Here is a 22,570-nt window from a genome sequence, read left to right as displayed (position 1 = left end):
TCAACCACTTTTCCCTTTGCATTTGCAAATATCCTTCTTCTGTGATGTGATTAGTGGCATCATCTCCTTTGTTTTCTGTAAAAGGTAACCACCAAAGATGAACCTGTGCATAGTAAATGAGGACCATCATGTAATGTACTTAGAAACCCAATAAAGGGCTGTCAAGGCAAGGGCCCAGGCTTTTTCTCCCCTTGAGAGAAAAGCCATGGTGTCCCTTTTCCTCCACAATACTCAGTAGTCCATGTGAATTTGTCTCATATTTCATCCATAATGTGGCAGACCCCACAAGCCAGGGTTCGCATCGCTGGAGAGCATTATGCTAAGTGAAATAAGCTAGGTGGTGAAAGACAAATGCCATATGACCTCACCTATAAGTGGAACCTAATCAATGAAACAAACAAGCATGCAAAATATAACCATGTCAAGCATGCAGAGACATTGAAATTAAGAACAATCTGACAGTAACCAGAGGGGAGGTGAAAGGGGGTGGGCAGTAGGAAGTGGGAAGAAAGGGAGGAAGTGTTTTCAGGAACAGCTGTAAAGGACACATGGAAAAAACCAAGATGGGGTGGAATCAGGGGAGGGAGGTGGGAATGGCTGGGGTTGTGGGGGGAAGTGGTGGGGGTAAATGCAGACAACTATACTTGAAGAACAATAAAATAACTTTTAAAAGTAATAGTTCAATAAATATATATATAGAGAGAAAAGATAAAGAATAGGAAAAGGAAATGTAAAAATCTTAAAAAAGTGAAAAAATAGGGCCCTGGCTGGCGTAGCTCAGTGGATTGAGCGTGGGCTGCGAACCAAAGTGTCACAGGTTCGATTCCCAGCCAGGGTACATTCCTGGGTTGCAGGCCATAACCCCCAGCAACCACACACTGATGTTTCTCTCTCTAGCTCCCTCCCTTCTCTCTCTAAAAATAAATAAATAAAAACTTAAAAAATAGTTAAAAAATAATGGTTTTAAAAAAAAGTGAAAAAATAAAGTAAGGAAAGAGAGAATGAGATATGAAAGAAAAATAAGAGAAGAAAAAATTGAAATAGAAAAGAAGGATACCTGAATGAATGTTGAATTTTGTCAGATGCTTTTTATGTATATAGTGATATGATCATATCATTATTTCTTTCATTCTATTAATGTGATTTATCACAGTTATTGACTTACATATGTTGAACCATCCTTGCATGCCAAGGATAAATCCCACCTGATCATGATATATGGTCCTATTAATGTGCTGTTTGATTTTTCTTGCTAATCTCTCTCTATTCCATTTGATTATAATACTATCCCCAATGTCTGTTATATATTGCAGGTGGGCAAATCCTACCTGATAAATTGCTATTGTCCGAAGCAGTTACCTTCTTTGAGTTTTCTGTCAATATTGAACTCTATGTATAGAAGACATTCAATATGTGTTTTTTTTAATGAAAATAAAATATAGTTTTACTGGAAAGGGGACTGGGTCTGGAGTGAGTCAGCCTCAGGCTGATCAATAGTATGTGGATTCTAGACTCCATGCAGGAAAGATTTTATAACATGAGTCCAGGTAATTTTGAGAGAACATTTATTAAAGCTGGAGACAGTAAAGCAAGGGAAAGCCTAGGGCAGATGAAGCAATAGGAGAGAGCCCTGGTGCTCTCCTCTGGCTCTTTAGAAATTCAGAGAAAAGAGGGCATTAAAGACATGATCAGGGTGTTAGCCTGGGACAAGCTGCCACTGCCTATTGCTCCCTGGTAGCAAGTCTTATGGGGACCCTTAGAGTTTAGGAGAAAGAAGATTCACTCAAAAAGAAGATTCAAGTGGGCATGCCCCAAGGAAACTGCATCTGATTTTTGAATGTTTATCAAACGTTGCATTCCTGGTGCAAACTTCACTTGGATATGATGTAGTACCTTTTTTTTTTATTGCTTTTCAAGTACAATTGTCTCCATTTTCACCCCACCATAAACCCCCACCCCCCCAACCCAAACCCACCCACTTTGGCTTTGTCCACGTCTCCTTCACACATATTCCTTAATAGCCCCTCCCCACTGTCCCCCATTATCCCTCTCCCCACTCCTGTCTGGCTACTGTCAGGTTGTTCTTTATTTCACGACATTTCTTTATGTCTCTGGTTATATTTTGCTTACTTGTTTGTTTTGTTTGATTAGGTTCCACTTATAGGTGAGATCATATAGTATTTCTTTTTTTTTAAAGATTTTATTTATTTATTTATTTTTAGAGAGGGAAGGGAGGGAGAAAGAGAGAGAGAGAGAAACATCAATGTGCGGTTGCTGGGGACCATGGCCTGCAACCCAGGCATGTGCCCTGACTGGGAATCAAACCTGTGACACTTTGGTTTGCAGCTCGAGCTCAATCCACTGAGCTACACCAGCCAGGGCTAGTATTTGTCTTTTATTGCCTGGCTTGTTTCATTTAGCATAATGATCTCCAGTTCCATCCATGCTGTTGCAAAGGGTAGGAGCTCCTTTTTACTTTCTGCTGTGTAGTATCTCATTGTGTAAATGTACTACAGTTTTTTGATCCATTCATTTACTGATGGGCACTTAGGTTGCTTCCAGCACTAGGCCATTGTGAATTATACTCCTATGAACATGTGCTGCTGGATTCTATTTGCTAATATTTTGTTAAATATGTTTGTGTCTCTGTCCACAAGGATTATTGGTTTTCTTGTGAAATGTTCGGTTTCTGTGTTCAGTTAATTGATTATTTTTTATTATTTAAATTTTATCTACACTGTTGATTTGCTAGGTACATGTTTTAGTAGTTTATCTTCAGTTGGCAATGTTTCTATTTAATTTATTACCTTGCACCTTCAAATAATATTTCAATACTTCACATATACCACAAGTGGCAAACATAAGGCCCGTGGGCTGAATCTGACCCTCCACCTTATTTTATCCAGCCTGGCACCTTGTTTCTGTCAGGCAGCAGTGGCAAGCTCTCACTTAACTGTTAAGGAGTACTTACATTTATACAGTCCTAAAATTACATTTGGCCCTTTGAAGGCAACCATGAGGCTGATGTGGCCCCTAGTGAAAGTGAGTTTGACACCTCTGATGTGTATGGTAAGAACCACAATTACCACAACTACTATTTCCCTCATCCTATCCCATCCCCTGAGCTACTGTTGTCATACATTTTACTTTTTTACTGATGTCATAAACTCCATCATTCATTGATTGTTACTTTTTTCCTTTAAACAATTACTTTTAGATAATTGAAAAAGTTTTTATTTACTCACATGTGATTTCTGGCATTGCTCATTTTGAGCGTTAAGGTCCAAGCGTTATTATTTGTTTATTTTAAGTGTACTTGGAATATAATCTTATATTGGTTATATTAATGTCAGGTGTGTCCACAATATAGTGAATTGACATTTTGATAACTTATAATGTGATCACTTCACTAATTTGACTAATCATCTATCACTGTGTAAACTTATCACAATATTATTTACTGTAGTCCAAGTACTGCTTAGGAATCAATCATTTTACCTGAAGAACTTCCTTTGGTATTTTTTGTAGTGAGATCTGCTGATGAGAGCAAATTTTCATTTATCTAAAAATAAGTCTTCATTTTTCATGTAAAATTTAGTCTAGTTTTAAAGATAGTATGAATATAATTTAAAATATCTCAATATTTTTATATTGATTAGTTTTTGAAATGATAATATTTTGGATATAGTGGGTTAAATAACATGTACCATTATTATAATTAACTTTTCTTTATAAAATTACTTTAGAAAATTAAAAATAAACATATATGTGACTCACATTCTTGGCTAATATTACATTTTGGACACTACTGAACTGTAAACAGTCTTTTACAAACATAAATGAATGTCTGAAAGTTGCTTAAAACCATCCAGTGACTTCTCATTGTGATACAGATTCTTGCCAGAGCCTTCTAAAATCCAGTATCTGTCAAACCATCCACTTTTGTCTCTTCCTGTTCTTGTGGCTAAATGTGCTCCAAGCCCACAGGCCTCCTTCCTATTTATTACTTTTTTAGAGCAGCTGCCAGTGCTCTCTCTCCCTGGCTTCTACATTCCTTAATCCCTTTCATCTTCAGGTATCAAAGTAAATCTTTGGTCCCTGGAGACCTTTCCTTGAATTATTCTTCCCTGAAGTATTTTTTCTCCATGACCTTTACCAAGAGCTCTCTCATCACTCTATTGATGTTTTAAAAGAACATACAGGACATGAAATTAATTCGGTTTGTTTATTCATTTACTATCTCACCCTAATAGGCTATAAGCTCCAAGACAGAAGGCACCTTTACCTCTATTCAAAGGTGCTTTAAATAGATGCAGACTTTTGAATTAGCTCAGGAGAAATGTTTTCCTCATTTTCTTAAACTATAACCCAAATAACTTTAATGGTATGTTTAGCTGATACCTTTATAAGGTATGAGAATATACAGAAATGACTATCAGGATTTCTGATTTTCTGTTGTGTTTATCTTCCTGGGAACAAGAAAAATTCACTAATATATCCACTGAAGATATTGAAGCCCAGAGATATTAAGTATCATCTCAGTTAGCTTTGTAGTCAGAATTTTAGCTCCTGCCTCTTGATATTCAAATGTCTTGACTATTAGAGGAAGAGTGGATATAGTGTGTAATGGTGCATATGCCTTCTCAATGTGTCCCTTCTCTCAAACTAACACTTAACTGACATCTTGGTCCACAACTAAACATATTTATTCATAGTAAAAAGAAAAATAAGCTATTCTAAAGTGAGTGTATCTATTCACTAATTACACCTTTGACACCTATGGGATTTTTTACTTTTTGAGAAAAATGATTTTGCAAAAGCACTGTGAGAGAATTCAGGAAGCATCACCTAACTTCTGTAATGGGTCATAGTTGTTAACACCTGGTGCCTAAACCATGTGACAGCTAGGGCTAGGCAATGAAATTTAATTATTATTAACTACCCAGGAAAAATTTATTTGTGGGACTTCCAGCCAAGATGAAGGTATAGATAGATACAGTTTGCTTCCTTGCACAACCAAAAGGATAACAAAAAGTTTAAAAACTAAAAATGACCAAAACTGCCAGACTGTATGGAAGTCTGACAACCAAGGAGTTAAAGAAGAAACATTCATCTAAACTGGTGTGCTGAGACAAAGAGATATGGCCCAAATGAAAGAACAGATAAATTTTCCAGAGAAATAACTAAGCAATAAGGAGTCAGCCAACCTATCATATGCAGAGTTCAAACCTCTGGTAATCAGGATGCTCATAGAATTGGTTGAGTATGGTTGCAAAATAGAGGAAAAAGCAAAGGCTATTAAAAGTGAAAGAAAGGGAACATTTAAAACTCTTCCCTTTACTATGTAACAGGCGTGCTGAGACAAAATAAACACAAAAACAAAAGCAAAAAATGGCCCAAATAAAAGAACAGATCAAAGCTCCAGAAAAAATACAACTAAGGGACAAACAGATAGCCAACCTATCAGAAGCACAGTTCAAAACACTGGTAATCAGGATGCTCACAGACTTGGTTGAATGTGGTCACAAATTAGATGAAAAAATGAAGGCTATGCTAAGTGAAATAAAGGAAAATGCACAGGGAACCAACAGTGATGGGAAGGAAACCAGGACTCAAATCAATGGTGTGGACTGGAAGGAAGAAACATTCAACCAGAACAGAATAAAGAAACAAGAATTCAAAAGAAATGAGAAGAGGCTCAGGAACCTCCCAGATATCTTTAACTATTTCAACATGCAAATCATAGGGGTGCCATAAAAAGAAGAGGAAGAGCAAGAAATTGAAAACTTATTTGAACAAATAATGCAGGAGAACTTCCCTAATTTGGCAAAGGAAGTAGACTTCCAGGAAGTCCAGGAAGCTCAGAGTCCCAAAGAAGTTGGACCCAAGGAAGCACACACCAAGGCACATTATAACTGCATTAGCCAAGATTAAAGATAAGGAGAGAATCTTGAAAGCAGCAAGAGAAAAGTAGACAGTTACCTACAGAGGAGTTCCCTGAAGACTGTCAGCTGATTTCTTAAAAGAAATCTTGCAGGCAAGGAGGGGCTGGAAAGAAATATTCGAAGTCATGAAAGGCTAGGACCTACATCCAAGATTACTCTATCCAGCAAAGCTATTTATAATGGAAGAGCAGATAAAATGTTTCCTAGATAAGGTCAAGTTAAAGGAGCTCATCATCACCAAGCCCTTATTTTATGAAATGTTAAAGGGATTTTTCTAAGAAAAAGAAGATAAAAAACATGTACAGTAAAATGACAACAAACATAACTATCAACAACTGAACCTTAAAAACAAACTAACAACTAGAACAGGAACAGAATCACAGAAATTGAGATCACATGGAGGGTTATCAGCAAGGGAGTGGGAGGGGAAGAGAGGGGAAAATGTACAGAGAATAAGTAGCATAAACAGTAGGTAGAAAAAAGGGGAAGGTTAAGAATAGTGTAGGAAATGTAGAAGCCAAAGAACTTATATGTATGACCCATGGATATGAACTGGGGGTCAGGAGGAATGCTGGTGGGAGAGGGATGCAGAGTGGAGGGGAATAAAGGGGAGAAAAAAATGGGACAATTGTAATGGCATAATCAATAAAATTTACTTAAATAAAAATCTTTTAAAAATATATTTTATTGATTATGCTATTACAGTTGTCCCATTTCCCCCTTCACTCCCCTCCACCCTGTACACCCTCTCCCACTCACTTCCCCCGCTTTAGTTCATGTCCATGTGTCATACTTATAGCTTCTTCAGCTTCTACATTTCTAATATTATTCTTACCCTCCCCCTATTTCCTACCTACAATCTATGCTACTTATTCTCTGTACCTCTTCCCCCTCTCTCCCCCTTCCACTCCCCTGTTGCTAACCCTCCATGTGATCTCCATTTCTGTGGTTCTGTTCCTGTCCTAGTTGTTTGCTTAGTTTCTTTTGGTTTTGCTTTAGGTGTGGTTGTTAATAATTGTGTTTGCTGTCCTTTTACTATACATGTTTTTTTTTTATCTTCTTTTCTTAGATAAGTCCCTTTAACATTTCATAAAATAAGGGCTTGGTGATGATGAACTCCTTTAACTTGACCTTATCTGAGAAGCACTTTATCTGCCCTTCCATTCTAAATGAAAGCTTGGCTGGATAGAGCAATCTTGGATGTAAGTCCTTGCCTTTCATGGCTTCTAATACTTCTTTCCAGCCCATTCTTGCCTGTAAGGTCTCTTTTGAGAATCCAGCTGACAGTCTGATGGGAACCCCTTTGTAGGTTACTGTCCCCTTATCTCTTGCTGCTTCTAGGATTCTCACCTTCATTTTTACCTTGGCTAATGTAATTATGATGTGCCTTGTTGTGTTTCTTCTTGGGTCCAACTTCTTTGGGACTCTCTGAGCTTCCTGGACTTCCTGGAAGTCTGTTTCCTGTGCCAGAATGGGGAAGTTCTCCTTTATTATTTGTTCATACATGTTCAATGTGTTGCTCTACCTCTTCCCCTTCTGGTACCCCTATAATTCAGATGTTGGAATGTTTAAAGATGTCCTGGAGGTTCCTAAGCTTCTCTTCATTTTTTTTTGAATTCTTATTTCTCCATTCTTTTCTGTTTGGTTGTTTCTTTCTTCCTTCTGGTCCACTCTATTGTTTTGAGTCCCAGTTTCCTTCCCGTCACTGTTGCTTTCCTGTGCACTTTCCTTCATTTCTTTTATGGTAACCTGCATTTGTTCATCTAATTTGCGACCAAAATCAACCAATTCTGTGGGCTTCCTGATCACCAGTGTTTTGAACTGTGCATCTGATAGGTTAGCTATCTCTTGGTTGCTCCAAAGGATGAGTTCTGGGGCACTGATTTGTTCTTCTGTTTGAGCCATCTCTCTTTTTTTGTGTGGGGGGGGGGTCTGGTCACTCCTGTTATGGTGAGGGGCGGAGCCTTAGGTGTTCACCAGGGCTGGGCACCCCAGTTGCTAGATTGTGACATTGTATGTGAGGGCGGGGTCAAGAGGGAATAATGGCGGTAGCTCCGCTCTCTGTGGGACCTCAGTCCCCTCCCTGGGATCCTGGGTTGCGCGCTCTGCCCTGCTCCACAATTGCCGCCTCACTGGGTCTGCCAGCTGCTGCTTGAGTACTCAGGGTCCACCTGCTGCGATCTTGCGCGCCCCAGATGCCTTACTCACCCAATTCTCCCTGTTCTCCGTACCTTGACCCCGCGCCTGGCTGCTTGTCACCTCCCCTCCTACCAGTCTGGATAAATGGGTCTATTTCAACTTCTTGGCTCTCCAACTTCAGATAAATTTTCTATCAGTTCTGGGTGTTCTTCTGCCTCTAAATTGTTGTTCCAATCTTGGTTGTGCGTGGAGATATGGTGCGTCCACCTATGCCTCCATCTTGCCGGAAGTCCAAACAAAAATCTTTTAAAAATCTATTAAAATATATATGTGAACATGTGAATTTTTCTATGAAAACTGGCTAATTTTCCTCACTAATAATCAAATTTTATGAATTCCTTACTGGACAAGCACCTGTAGAATGTATGAGCTCATTGGAGAAACTCTTGTTCACACTAACATAAAATTGGTAATTGTAATGTTTTATAGTTATTAATTTTCAATTAGGTATTTCTGTCAATTAGCTACTTTATACTGCTATAGTTTAAAATCTGATGCTTAAAATATAGCTGCCAGTACTTGTGAACTGATTATGCCTTGAAAAGATGTTGGAATGACACATAGAATTCTGAGGTAAATTTGTTATTTATCAGTGAGGTGGTAACTAGGAACATTTTGTTGTTACCTCATTTAATGGTCAAGGACAACTTGGAGGGTTATCACAATCGTATCTTACTACTGAGAAAACTAGATTAGATATTAAATAATTTCTTTGTCTACAGAGCTAATAAATGGCAGTGTTTAATTCAGCCCCAAATCTCTTTATCACTAATGACCCTTTTACCTCCCAAACAACCCAGCCCCACCACTAGGTTCCCTTATGGGTCATGGGGCCATGACATCACAACCCAGTACATGTATTCATACATCTACATGCTGGAAACAAAAGCTTCACAAACAGTTCTTACTTTTATTGACTGTGAAGCTGCAATGTTCTCTGTCACTTTATTTTTTCAAAAACCTTGCTAGTAGTGACTAAATTCCTATAATGACAGTAGGTCTGTACCTGTCTTTTGAAAGCCCTGGATGTCTAAAATGCCTTTAGAAATCTTGCAGTCTGCCATTCCAAAATAAAAAGTGCACATAGAGAATTTTACTGACAAATCAAAACTGCATGGATCCGCTACTATATGTCTTCTGAATAATGTATTCTAATTTCAGTTGTGTTTTCTCTCGTCCTTAGTACACTAATGGGACCTTCATCTTCAGAAAAGATACTAATGTAAAACACAATGACTAATCACTAAGAATTCAAAATGGATACAGTCTAAGCAGGTGTCTGTAAGCAGGAGAAAACACATTAGGTATTGGTCTATGATTTTGAGAACAGTTTTGTTCCCAAGATTAGTCTTCTTGTGAAAACACTTGAGAGTATCAAATACCATGGAGCACCAAGAACTTGAGTTCAGCTCAAAGGAGTTGGGTTCAAACCTAAGACTATTTTCTCTAGTCTCTTCCCCTCACCCACCCACCCACCTGAGTGCACACTTCCCTGTACACACCGCCTGAGCTGTACACCTCCAGGATTCTCCTTGCAGGGGTAAAGCCCAGGCCGAATGCTGACAATGTGTTAGAACTGAGTTCTTTCCTGGTAGGCTTTCTTCCACGTCATCCCTTATGGCATAATCTTGACTACGTATTTTTTTTAATATACTGTATTTGTAGTAATTCGAGTTTAATATAGTATAAAGGCATGTCTGTAATTCAGTGTTAACCATTCTGACCAAGAAAGAGCTTTCAATACTTTTAGAGATATAGATAGAAACTGCAGCAAAATTATTTCACTAATTCAATATTTTATTTGATGTCAAAGCATCTTAACTTTGAGTTGTATAAGGGTAATTTCATTAGTAATTTTAAAAGAAACAGTTCTAGAAAGTATCAATTATGCTACTAGAATTAAATTGAAAAGAGAACTTGAATAATTTATTGAAGCACTTACGCAATTCTTTTTGATATCCACTTACATACGAAACTTTTTATAAGAAAGATAACCTTTTTATTGCATTATATAATTTTATATTTTACAGTCACAATGCAAACTCATGAGCATAAATATACATGATGCAACTAAACAGCAATGTAACTATTAAAAGATTTAAAACATAAAACTGGAATTTAACAGGCAAAATACTTAATATGGCTTTTAATGGAAAATAACTGTTTAGAAATGATTAGTTATTGCCTCATTCTAGTCATTCCTTATCAAGTGAACATATAATTATGCTATTTAAAATGGCACACTTTATCCAAGTCAACATTGTACACATTTTATAACATGTAGTATGCAATGTGATTCATGGACTTTCTTAAATATATACATATATACAGATATACAGTACACCATTTTGTTTTAATACCCCCTGAACATGTTGATTAAAACTGTTACAATAATTCTATTCTATAACTACTTGGGAAGTTGGCATAACTTCTTGATATTGAAGTTCAATCCTACAGAACTGAAAAAAAAAGCAACAAAATGTTGGTTATAAATACACTGTTTACAAAAAATTGAATAGTGGTCCCGCACTGATACTTCATATTACTGTGAAAATATTTTATTCATTTAAAGGTATTTACATCTTGTTGTCCATGGTTTATGTCTGAAATATATTGAAGTTAAGAGAGAATATTGTAGGCAGGCCTATTTGTTAGGTTTTTCTACTTGTTCATTTTTATGTAAGTTCCAAATCTCTTCTTTTGAGTTGTTGTTTATTTCTATTTGCCTTGTATTACTGCTGCTGCTGCTTCTTTTGGTGCTCTGGGAACACTGTGCAACTTTACTTCTAGGAACAGGAAGAAAAGATTTAACTCTTAAAACACCCAACTCAGTCTTTGATTTACTGTTGCTGCATTCCATAGTTTGATGGCTGCTGAGAGGACTGACCTCCTGTGAGAGAAGAAAAAGAAAACACAAGTGTCACATTTGACAGTGTCGCCAACTTTTAGTATCAGTCTTACCACTTCTTCCTCTATCTGAGCACCATGTGGGAGTTTCTCCTGAAACAAAGTTCAGAAGACAATGGAGAGAAGTTGAATGATTAACTTCCTAATGACTTAGTGATTTTCATCAGGCCCTTTGTGGTGTCAGAAAAGTGTGAGATACAGGAGTCAGTGAAGCACGTGCCAGAGTCTGGGATCTCCTTACCAAGAGGAGCTTCATAGAAATTATCAAACTGGACCAACTATTTGTAGGCAGCTGTACAAATCAACTGTATCGCCTATCTTTTCTGAGTCACCTAACTTTTCTGCTTTCTACTTTCAGATCTGTAAACTAAAAATTGGACTAATATTCAATAATAATCAACAAATATTTTTTGAGCATTAATATTAAGATGAGCACTGTGCTAGGTACCTGGCATACAGCAGAGAACACAAAAGAGAAATGCCTTTGCTCTAATGGCACCCACATAGTGATGTAGGTTCTGTGCAATGATGCTATGATTAGGTGGCTCCAAATCTTCCAGGCTTGCTCTCATTTCTCCATTGTTTGTTTCAGAATTCTTATGGCCATCTGGTCCATGTCTCTCATTTTTTCCCACAGGAAACTGCACTGGATAGGTAAGATTATCTGCCCAGAGTCACACAGTGATGAAGCTGGCACAAGGCCTCAGCCTCCCAACTTTTATTCAAGGTGTCTTCCCCTGTGTTGTGTTAAATTCCACCAACCAGCAACCGTGAAGTGAGTTGCTAAGTGAGCTGTTCCAAATGCCTCGGAAGCAGTTGACATTGAGTACCTTCCCTAGTTTTAAATTTAAAAGTAATAACACAGCCAAATAGCAATATAATCTTTAAAAGATTTAAAATGTAAAGCTAGAACTTAAAATACTTAATGGAAAGTAACAATTTGGCTTCAGCTGATAGTTGGATTCTCCTGGGTATCTTCTTAAATCTGTAAAATGTGACTCACTCACAGGCCTAACAAGGCAAATCCCACTTTGTAATTTGGTCTAAAACCAAATTCAACACACAAAGTATTCAGCAGACACAACATGTTATAATAAGGATAACAGCTAATGAGTATGTAAAACTCATGAGGAAGAGAGGTGGGTGTAACTGTAAAAAATTTTGCCACAATCTTTGACCCTCTGGAAATCAGAGGTAGTGCCATGGTCCAGGTAGAGTGAAGGCAACACGTGATGTGTTGTTTGCTTGTCTGCCACTTCATCTGCATCATGCGGGCAAGGGAGTTGCATCTTTATGATTGGAGGCAGGAAATGCTCATGTGAACTGGAGTTACCAGGAAGCACCAATAATGGCTAAAACGTGGGTAGGGTGTGGAAGCTGGGCATGGGTATGTGGGGCTGAATCAGTCCTTGGAGGTATGAGGACAGGACAGGAGAGTGTAGAGAATCACTTGCTGAGTGAGGCTAACGATTTAATTCAGGGCTGAGAGTATAAGGATAGGGCAAATGACTGATGACACACACAGCAATGTTCCTGAGACTCTGGCAGCCAAGCACAGGTTGTGAGGTGTTTTCCCCACAGCTAAAAAGTACTGGAGCCTGGGACTAAGAAAGTTAAAGGTGTTTACTACTTCCTGAGCTAAAACCCAAGAGTTCTCTGTGTTAAACATATATGGTTACTATCAATGTTGTGCATACTCAGCTCAAAGAAAACCTCAGTTTGTATAGCAAGGTACTGCCCATTAGTAGTCTGAAATAAATATTATTAAATTATAGCTGTTTGTTCGTTCGTTCATTCATTCATTCATTCATTCATTCAATACTGAACATCTGCCAGAAGCTAAGAGGATGCTATAATCTCTGCTCTCTAGATGGAAAAGTAGGGGGCAGGAAGTAAAGGAAAATGCTGTAGGGAAAACGGCATTGGAGATGGTGCTTCAAAGACGTATAGGGTTGTGACAGGTGAAGAGGAGTGAAAGGGTTCCATGGGTAGGAGAAAGGGTGGACAGACATGGAGAGGTATAGGATATGGGAATAGTAAATTACATCTAAAAATAAGTTACAAGAAGGTGTATCAACCCCTCTAAAGATACATTTGGGAGGAAAAAAATGGGGTGGGAAATAAGGATGACAGATCAGAGCCATGCTTTAATTAATTTATTTATTTAAATATTTTATTTATTTATTTTTAGAGAGGGAAGGGAGGGAGATAGAGAGAGAAACATCAATGTGTGGTTGCTGAGGGTCATGGCCTGCAACCCAGGCATGTACCCTGGCTGGGAATCGAACCTGCGACACTTTGGTTTGCAGCCCATGCTCAATCCACTGAGCTATGCCAGCCAGGGCAGAGCTACGTTTTAGAGACATGGGTCTAACTAAGTCCCAGCTCCACCTAAGAACCACCAGGGAGCTTTTAAAAACTCCATTGTCCAGGTTGCACCTCAGATGAATTACATCAGAACCTTTAGAGAACATGGGTCAAGCACTGGGGAATAAAAAAATATCCTCAAGTGGATCTGCTTATGTAACCAAAGACAACTTTTGCTTTAGAGGGATTAATTTGCATTTTCATGACAAGAAAACATTTGTTAGTATCTTCTCTTTCTATTGACAATTGAAATACATGTGTATTGTTTCTAATTTAGAAGGGTTACTAACATGCCATGCAATTAATAAACCCCACTATGTTCTCTTATTGCTATAGCAGTAAGGAATTGTATCATGACAAATGAAGAGTAGGAGGGTAATTTACTGATTCCTGTGTTCCAGTGTATAATGGTAGCTGCCAAGCTCCTCTAGCGCTACACAGGATAAATGATTTCAAGTAAGCCAGAGAGCTCTTACTTCTAAAGGGAATTACTTCCTGATAATAGAAGAAACTGGGCATCTGACCAAGAAATGCCAGCTAAGGAAAGAAAGGGAATGAGCCTGCCAAATGGTCAGAAGGTTGCCAAGTGAGTGCTACTTTGCCCTCTGCTGGCAGCTTCTGGGAAACACATTTTCCAGCCATTGGGAAGTCCCTCCTAATATGGTTCCATCAAATCACATTTCAACAAGCACATGGTTCTTTTTTTAAGGGCCCAGAGAGTTTAAAAGGACCCATTTAAAAAAATATCCCTTTTAAAACAAAGCAGCCCTGAGCTTCCCAGAACTTATCCTACCTTCAGTACTATTTTTTATGGGTAGTACCTTATTGTAGCAACCGAACATGTTCATGTGACAGAGAAGTAGGGGTACAAAACTGTCTCCATTTGACATATAAACAAAGGCAGCCAGTCACTACCAGTCAGCATTTTTATGTAGAAAGTGACAGCCCTGCAGAGAAATGGTGGCTCATTGTTGCTCTTCCTAGATCTTCACGGCTCCTGGCACTGCCTATCCCACAAGGAATCCTGAGGAGCGGTCCTGGAGGCCTGGAGGCCAAGAAACGTGCTCTGAGCCAAAGCTCAGGGACAGCTCCTGAACAAAATATTCTCCAGCCAGAATTCTCAGTAGTGACCTCAGGTCACCTCCTTTCATCCTCCCTTACATGCTCCCCAAACTATGCTATGCTTCTAAACTGTTCCCACTCAAAGAAAGAAAAAGCAGACGTAATGAAGTGAGCCAGAAAGGTCATGCTCATCTTCACAGATAGTCATGTTATGTGTTTTTATGGGACTCAGTCTTGCCAATACCTCCTGGCCCCACTCCTTTCCCCAACACACACAACTCACACAATTTCACATGTAACTCATCGGAACTGAAACCTAACAAAGCAGTGAGAGGACATGGACCCAGGAGCTCAAGGCTCTCAGGTGATTGGATAAGGATGAATAATTTAATGGTCTCACCACATTCACTTTATAATCCTGCTCTCTGCACTCCCCCCAACAGGTCTCTGAGACACCATGGGAGGGGATGAGAACAGGATGTGAACCCCATTGACACGGCTTGGTGAGCAAAGCACATAATACTAAATGCCTCACGAAATCTGCATCCTCACAGAGTAACTACTGGATAAGATGTAGTTTTATTGTTCCTCTTCACCCAGGTGCACCATGCTGGTCCATCTTTTGGCATTTTTTTTTAAAGATTTTATTTATTTATTTTTAGAGAGGGAAGGGAGGGAGATAGAGAGAGAGAGAGAGAAACATCAATGTGCGGTTGCTGGGGGTTATGGCCTGCAACCCAGGCATGTACCCTGGCTGGGAATTGAACCTGCGACACTTTGGTTTGCAGCCTGCGCTCAATCCACTGAGCTACGCCGCCAGCCAGGGCTCATCTTTTGGCATTTATTAACCAATCGTAGAAGTTATTTTGAGAGGTTAATGATGAAGTCTTGAAATTCTGGCTCTTCAGTTTGACATTCTGACTTGTTTTTAAAGGAAAGCCTCTCACTGAGACAATGCATGTTCGGGCAAGTTAAGAAACTAAACCAAAAATGAAATTTTCTTAACATATAAAAAGATCTTTATGTGATCCCTCAGCCCTTTGCTCCAATTAACTCCAAATTCTAAAAATTCAGGAAATCTTAAAATTTCTCAAATGAAAAATAATACATTTAAAATGGAACAACCAAGAAGACACAAATTACATTATTTCCAGTTTTGGCATACACAAATCAGAACCTCAAAAGACACCTACAATTTTGGAGTAGAATTTTAGGTATCAAATAGAAAGTTAAAAAATAGTAATTCTTTTCTGGTTATTCTTTCTAGCTATTATCCAAACTTTCTAACTTTGCTTAATTAATGAACACATTTACCTTTACTCTATTTACTTCATAGTTGTGGTTTGAAAATAATTTTGTCATTTACATTGAAAGAAGATTTTTGAAGTCAATTCCAAAGCAATTCCTGTTTGCTTGATTTTGGAGGCAAACGAACACTTACCTTTTGTGACACTGGCATTCTTAGATTTTTAACAGTTGCTGAAAATGTAGGGTTGTTTCCTGGACTATCAAACCTCCTTAGATCATCCCTGGAATCTGCAATCTGGAAAATACAATTAATCAAGTCATGTTTTCACAGTTACACTGTAACACACCTAAGGCACTATTTAAAATCACTGTGGAAAACCAGCAGAAGTGTTATCTTTCTCTTCTTCCCTGATGTGCAATAGCTCTACAGAATGTATCCTCAAATCTTGTACTGTTCACACAGCAGACTTGAAGTCTTCTGTGAACTAACAGCAAATGCATGAGAAACAGCCTTTAAGGGAAGAGAATCTACTTTAAAAAGCCAGAAGGAGATGAGCAGATGAGCCCTATAAAAATTAGTTGGCAAAAAAAGAATATAAAAATTGCAAAATTTTACTCATTACCGTATTTTTCCAGTGGATAAGTGTTTCAGTTCATTTTCAGAAGGTTAAATGAGATAGGTGATTCTATTTGGTCCTAGAGATTATGACTTGTCAAATGAAATAGCTGAGTCTTCCAGTGGGAGCTGCCCAAGTTATGCTCCCTTTCAAAAAAAAGGTATTTATCAAGGAACTTTGGTCCAATTTGCTGCAGATATCAGCATGCAGAAACAGGTTGAACCTGATACCACTAATGCTTTCTTTGAGATTTTGGGTCACTGATTCCCATACCTAGATCTGTTTTCACAGCATAAACACTATGACTAGAGCCATTATATATGCAAATTACTTTTCTTATTTGTAAGCAAAGTTGTTGCTGCTGCTCTGTCTGTTTTGCTCTCACTGATAGGTGACTTGCTGCCAAAGTCGGGAAGATGCAAAGAAAAAAAGCCTGATGAACCAACTGAGGTTTATACCAATGCTGCCCAAAGGTGTTGGTGTGATTTGTGCTGATTGAAACATATGCAATCTTAACTTCAGACTTTTCAGAGGAGTGTAAAAAAGAAAGTTGTGCTTAAATAGAGATCCCTTATCGTATAAATGATATTTTGGAAGAAAGGGCTTTTCTAAGCAAGGTTAGGGTTGTTCTGATCTGGAGCATTAACCGTGCTATTCCATAAGGAACTTCTTTCAGGGAAGGAACATTATGATGTGGCTCAAAGAAGTCTTCCTGCTGTTAGGTGGAGCCATTTAATGTTCCCCTAATTTGTACTGCTTACCTTGCTTATATCTGATTCAGATTTGCTGCAGCACATACTCTGAAGTTCCTTGACAAGGTCTGCTTCATCATCTGAATCCAGACAGAGTCTTTGATCCAAGTTCAATGTCAAGGACAGATCATTCTCTAAAGACCTAACACAAAGTTCAGAAAAGAGTTTTTAAAGTGAAAGCCACAATCCAATTCCCAATATGGAAATCTAGACATTATGCCTTGTTTTAACTTTGGTGTACAGTAGAAAAATTGTTTTAAAAATCCTTCAAATGTCATTTAATATAACAACCCACTTTCCTAAGGTTTTGATAACTCTTATTTGACATTCTCCTCAAAGGATAAAATTTTATTCACCAAGAAGAAATCCACTTTGACCTACAACATTCCAGTCTCCTTACTCTTCCCTTTCCATCTCCATCTGTAAGGCTAAATAAAGTTAAGACACCACATACTCTGTGTCATAGGGGACAGTATGATAATGGAACAAATATAAATTTGAAACTTAGCTCTACCACATACTAGCAATATGGCCATGGGTCAGGTTTACTTGAACACTTCAGTTTCCAGTTCGCTTCTGTAATGGATTCCTTATACGTGAATTACAGAGTTACTGAGAAAATTATATACAGAATGGATCTAGCAGTGGGCCTGGCAGGAAGAAGCATATGGTGCTGTTCCCTTATCACCTTTCTCTTCAACCTCCTTGCTTCTGTAGTTCAGTGAACCAGGGTCAGGGTCTTAAACGTTACCTGCCAAGTGATAGCCCACACAATTTACTGGGCTACAGTGGGGAGGTATTGGCAAACTGCCCAACATTTCTACTCTATGATTAATCAAATCCTTCTTTACCTCAAAATTTGTAAGCTGAAATAATCAACAATAGGAACAACACAGGAAAATAAGTAATATTATCAGTTTAAACATTTAACACCGACAAGAAAACATCATACTATTTCTGTAAATCTAGCATTAAAAAAATCAGTCATGTGAAGCCTGTTTAAAATGCAAAACACAGGATTTTACATCCTTATGTCAAAGGTATTACTAATAATTTTCAAGTTCGATAAAAATTAAGCTAATAATATTCTAACCTTTTCAACAAATTGCTTTTTAAAAAATTTTATTAACAGTATAATAGCTGCACAAATACTAATGAGAGAGTGTATTGTTCGCTCCGAGTTAATCTGGAAGGGGAACTTACTTTTGTTTTGACAGAGAAGCATTCCTGTTATAATTCAGCTGTGATATAGTCATATTTTTGATACCTGCAAGGAAAAATGTAATCATTTCAATAGAATGAATCATTGTCCCTGTGCATCTTGAACTCTGTATTTAAAAGAAACAGACTATGGTCTCCGCTGCACTTTCATATTGTTTTTGGATTGAATTCATCTCTTTAGGGGTTTTCCTCAGACAGTGGCTCCATATGTAGCTTCCCGCACAGTGACTGGGGGAAGGTCCTTGTGTATTTTCATAACTGAATTAAGCCCAGCTAATTATACCACCTGACCCTGCAAATCAAGTGCAGTTTCTGATGTGTGCACCCCCATAATGTATCACAGTGTGTGGCATTAGTAGTGTACTTGTAGAAATTCAACTTTTAACTGCTGTGCATTATACAGAAAATATGAACAATATATAAAAAGATACAAAATAAAATATCAGATTTCATTGTTTGCAGTAAATATATTGATTGTATCAGTTATACACTGATACAGTTATATACACACAAATGCATAGGTTTATATGTACTAGTCATGATGTAAAACATATTTCTCTCTGTGGGTTATGGTCAAAAGTTTGAGAAAATAATGTTATAAACCATTTCAGACTCCAGAAAAGTCTTTTTGTATAATATACTAAATTTTATAAGCACATTTAAACATTTAGTTGCTTCTGAATGAATTCTAAAACGGTATAAAGATACAAATCCTCCCTAAAGAATAATTAAAAAAATTTTTTTTGAAGATTTTATTTATTTTCAGAGAGAGGGAAAAGGTGGGAGAAAGAGAAAGGAACATCAATGTGTGACAAAAACTTCAATCAGTGGCCTCTTGCATGCTCTCAACTAGGGACCCGGCCCACAACCCAGGCATGAAACTGGGAAATGAACTGGCGACTTTTTTGGTTCCCAGGCCAGTCGTCAATTCACTGAGCCACACAAACCAGGGCAAGAATAATTTTGGAAAGTAAACTGAATTTAATATATACTCATTAAAAGAAGATAATCACAGATAATGTTTCTACTAGTTTTTTTTGCCCATACTTTTGTCATTATTGTCAGAAAGCACTGACATCTGGCTTTTTTAGATTACTGAAAGTGCCTAGGCTTTCCAGAATCCTATGACCTAACATCATGCCTTTCTGTTTTAGGTCAGGAAAGAAGAGGCTGTGTCTTTACTAACTTCATGACCTTCCATGATGATCTGCATGGAATGCAAAGTGGTTCATATTTTGATATTCTTTTAACAATGGTATTTACAAACACCCAAATCAAGCCCAATTTTGTTATAATCCTATACTGAATGCAATTATTACAAAAAATTACTGTTATAAAAAAATACAATAACCAGAGAGCTCTGTGAATTTTTGGTTCACTCATCTAACCAGGATGAGTGGTTAAAATTCATGGTCCATGAATTTGACTTTGTAAAATTAGTTTTTAGATTTAATAAATCTTTAAGTTGAAATCCATGTAAAATATGGTTACATATAATTTTATTAATCTTTCAAATAAGGTTTCATGTTTCAAAGAATATCTTCATGATACTATATCAAATAGTTTAAACTATAATTATTAAAAATATAAATAAATTTAAAATAATTTATAATTCAGTTTTCTGAGTTAGACATATTTCCACAATATTACTTTAATTTATATTCATTTTATTGATTTTGTTTGTCAACAAGTATATATTGTGACAATTATTACTTAGGTAATTATTTAGCTCAAGAAGAAGCTGGTCCTAAACCCTATAGAAATTGTAATAAACTTAGAAAAGATGGTGAAGACCTTGGATGGGTGTTCACTTATCTGGGTGCTTAGGGACTATTACAGGTGCCACAGGATTAGTCACATGCACTGAAGAAAAGAGCATTAAACTGGCAAAAACCAAAAACATGGACAGCAGAATCCTATGTCTCCAGGAGGGGATTTTGACCAGGCAGCAAGGGTTTCTAAACCTCAGTTTTGTTATCAGTAAATGAAGATAATAATCCTTATATTTGAACTCTTTTGCATACTATCATGGGATAAACAAGTAAAAGGTATAATTCTTTAATCCTTGCTACAGAAAGTCATCTGGGGAGTCTCTATGCTACATTAGGGGACTTTAGTCTCTGACTCAAACATTCTTTGAGGAAGTAATGGCAAGATCTTGAGGTCAGAATATATCCTGTTAAAAATATATACAACAAAAAAAGTATAACTCTCATTTTATTCAGTGATTCTCCATTTAATCATTAAAAAAAAAGTAGTCATGGGTTTTCAAGATGGCGGTGGAGTAGGTGGACCTTACTCTCACATTATCCCAGAACTAAACTGGAAATACATTAAATTGGGGAACAAGCACCCTGAATTACCAACTAAAGACTATCTCAAGAGGAGACTTAAATCCAAGGAAAGGAAGAAGCCACAGCGAGACCACTTCAAACAGGTTCAGCTAGCATAGACAGCATCTCTCAGTGGATTACATCAGAGTCCCTTCCAAGAGGCCCAGAATCAACACACCAAGTGGCCAGCTTCAGACAATGTTGGAGCAACAAGCTTCACAAACAGCATATCCAAAGAGAGATCGCAGCAGGCACTACACTCTGCTGAGACAAACTCCATTTTTTTCTTTGCTTTTCTTATTTTCCATTTCTTTTTTCTTTTTCTTTTCTATTTCCCTTTTACTCTTTCCTTTTCTTATTCTATTTTTTTCCATTTTTTCTTATTTCTTTTCATATTATCTTCTTATTCTGTTTTCCTTTTCTTATACCTCTTTACATTTTTATTTACTTACTCTTTTTTTCCTTTTCCTACCTTTGTTGTTTCTGGTTTTTTGTTTTATTTTGTTTGGTTTGGTTTGGTTTGGTTTTGTCAGAACCTGTACAGCTACTTGCACACCATGGTGGGGGTTCAGCCTCCCAGCCTGCCAGACTGAGGGTTGATCCCACCCACGAACAGGCTAACACTAATCAAGACCCAATCATAGCAGGAAGCCCACATAACCCACACAAGAAACATTCCTAGGTGCCAGCTCACGAGATGAAGGAGACTGTACCACGGGATTCCACAGGACACCAGCCACATAAGGCCACCCCACAAAGACTGGGAGTCATTGCAGTTCTATCAAATACATAGGAAAAACACACAAAGAGACAGCCAAAATAGAGGGACAAACAAATCCCAAATGAAAGAACAAGAGGACTCTCCAAAAAAAGAGCTACATGAAATGGAGGTAAGCAATGTATCAGATACAGAGTTCAACGTAATGGTTCTAAAGTTGCTGAACAGCATGAAAGAGGATATAGAAAAAATCAATTAGAAATGAGGATTAGGATATCTGACATCAAAAATACACGGGAAAGAATAAAAAGTAGGTTGCATGAAACAGGGGACTGAATCAGCAATTTAGAGACAAAGTAGGAAAAAACACCTAATCAGAGCAAAAAAAGAAAAAAGAATGAAAAAGAATAAGGATACTTCCATATGCTGGTGATTCCAAATAACCCTGCAATGAACACAGGGATGTTTATGTTATTTTTATTTAGTGTTTGGGGTTCCTTCAGATATATTCCCAGAAGTGGGGTCACTGGGTCAAAAGCAAATTCATTTTTAATTTTTTAAGGTGTCTCCGTACAGTTTTCCATAGTCACTGCACCAATCTACATTCCCACCAACAGTGCACTTCCCCTAAGATCCCCTTCTATCCACATCCTTGCCAGCACTTGTTTGTTGATTTATTAAAGATAGCTGTAGGGGAAATGGAGTCAGTCAGGCTCCTTCACCTTGATGTCCAGGCGACTGTGACTTAGCAGTATTCATATAACCTTGAGTATGGGCAGCATGAGCAGAATCAAGCTCTGTTATATAATATTTTGGCACTCTGCTGGCTTTGTGTGTATTTAGTATATAAGGGAGTCGAGACTTCCTGTTGTGTGACATATGGCTTCTGGCATGCGTGGATTGCCCCAACCCAGAATAAAGGCATGTCAGGCATTCCCATGGCTCTATGAATTTTCTTCTATCTGCCCAAATCCTGTCTGAAATTCCTGGCCTTGAATGGCTGCAAGACAATAGCCATTCTGTCAGGTGTGAGATGGTATCTCATCATGGTTTTAATTTGCATTTCTCTAATGATTAGCGATGTTGAACATATTTTCATATATCTATTAACCAATGTATGTCCTCTTTGGAGAAGTGTCTATTCACGTCCTTTCCCCATTTTTTAATTGGGTTGTTTGTTTTTTTTTGGTGTTGAGATTTG

General features: G+C 37.7%; 1 protein-coding gene across 3 annotated transcripts in view; it reads right to left on the bottom strand.

The window, feature by feature from the left end:
* Positions 1-9,980: 9,980 nt before the first annotated feature.
* The window catches only part of CTTNBP2 (cortactin binding protein 2), a 181,851-nt gene continuing 169,261 nt past the window's right edge, over positions 9,981-22,570 (bottom strand). For all 3 annotated transcript variants that reach the window (XM_045847761.1, XM_045847770.1, XM_045847780.1), the window contains 4 exons: positions 18,301-18,364; positions 17,107-17,239; positions 15,922-16,023; positions 9,981-11,034 (listed from right to left, as the gene is read on the bottom strand). In XM_045847761.1, the coding sequence (XP_045703717.1) occupies positions 10,789-11,034; positions 15,922-16,023; positions 17,107-17,239; positions 18,301-18,364 (545 nt within the window). In that variant the 3' untranslated portion in view covers positions 9,981-10,788. The remainder of the gene's footprint in view (positions 11,035-15,921; positions 16,024-17,106; positions 17,240-18,300; positions 18,365-22,570) is intronic.

Source organism: Phyllostomus hastatus, unplaced genomic scaffold (genome assembly GCF_019186645.2).
Source record: "Phyllostomus hastatus isolate PE091 unplaced genomic scaffold, TTU_PhHast_1.1 phas_contig_118, whole genome shotgun sequence".
NCBI classification, from domain to species: domain Eukaryota; kingdom Metazoa; phylum Chordata; class Mammalia; order Chiroptera; family Phyllostomidae; genus Phyllostomus; species Phyllostomus hastatus.
Note: the sequence above shows the minus strand (reverse complement) of the source record. Positions and strands in the feature narration are given on the sequence as shown.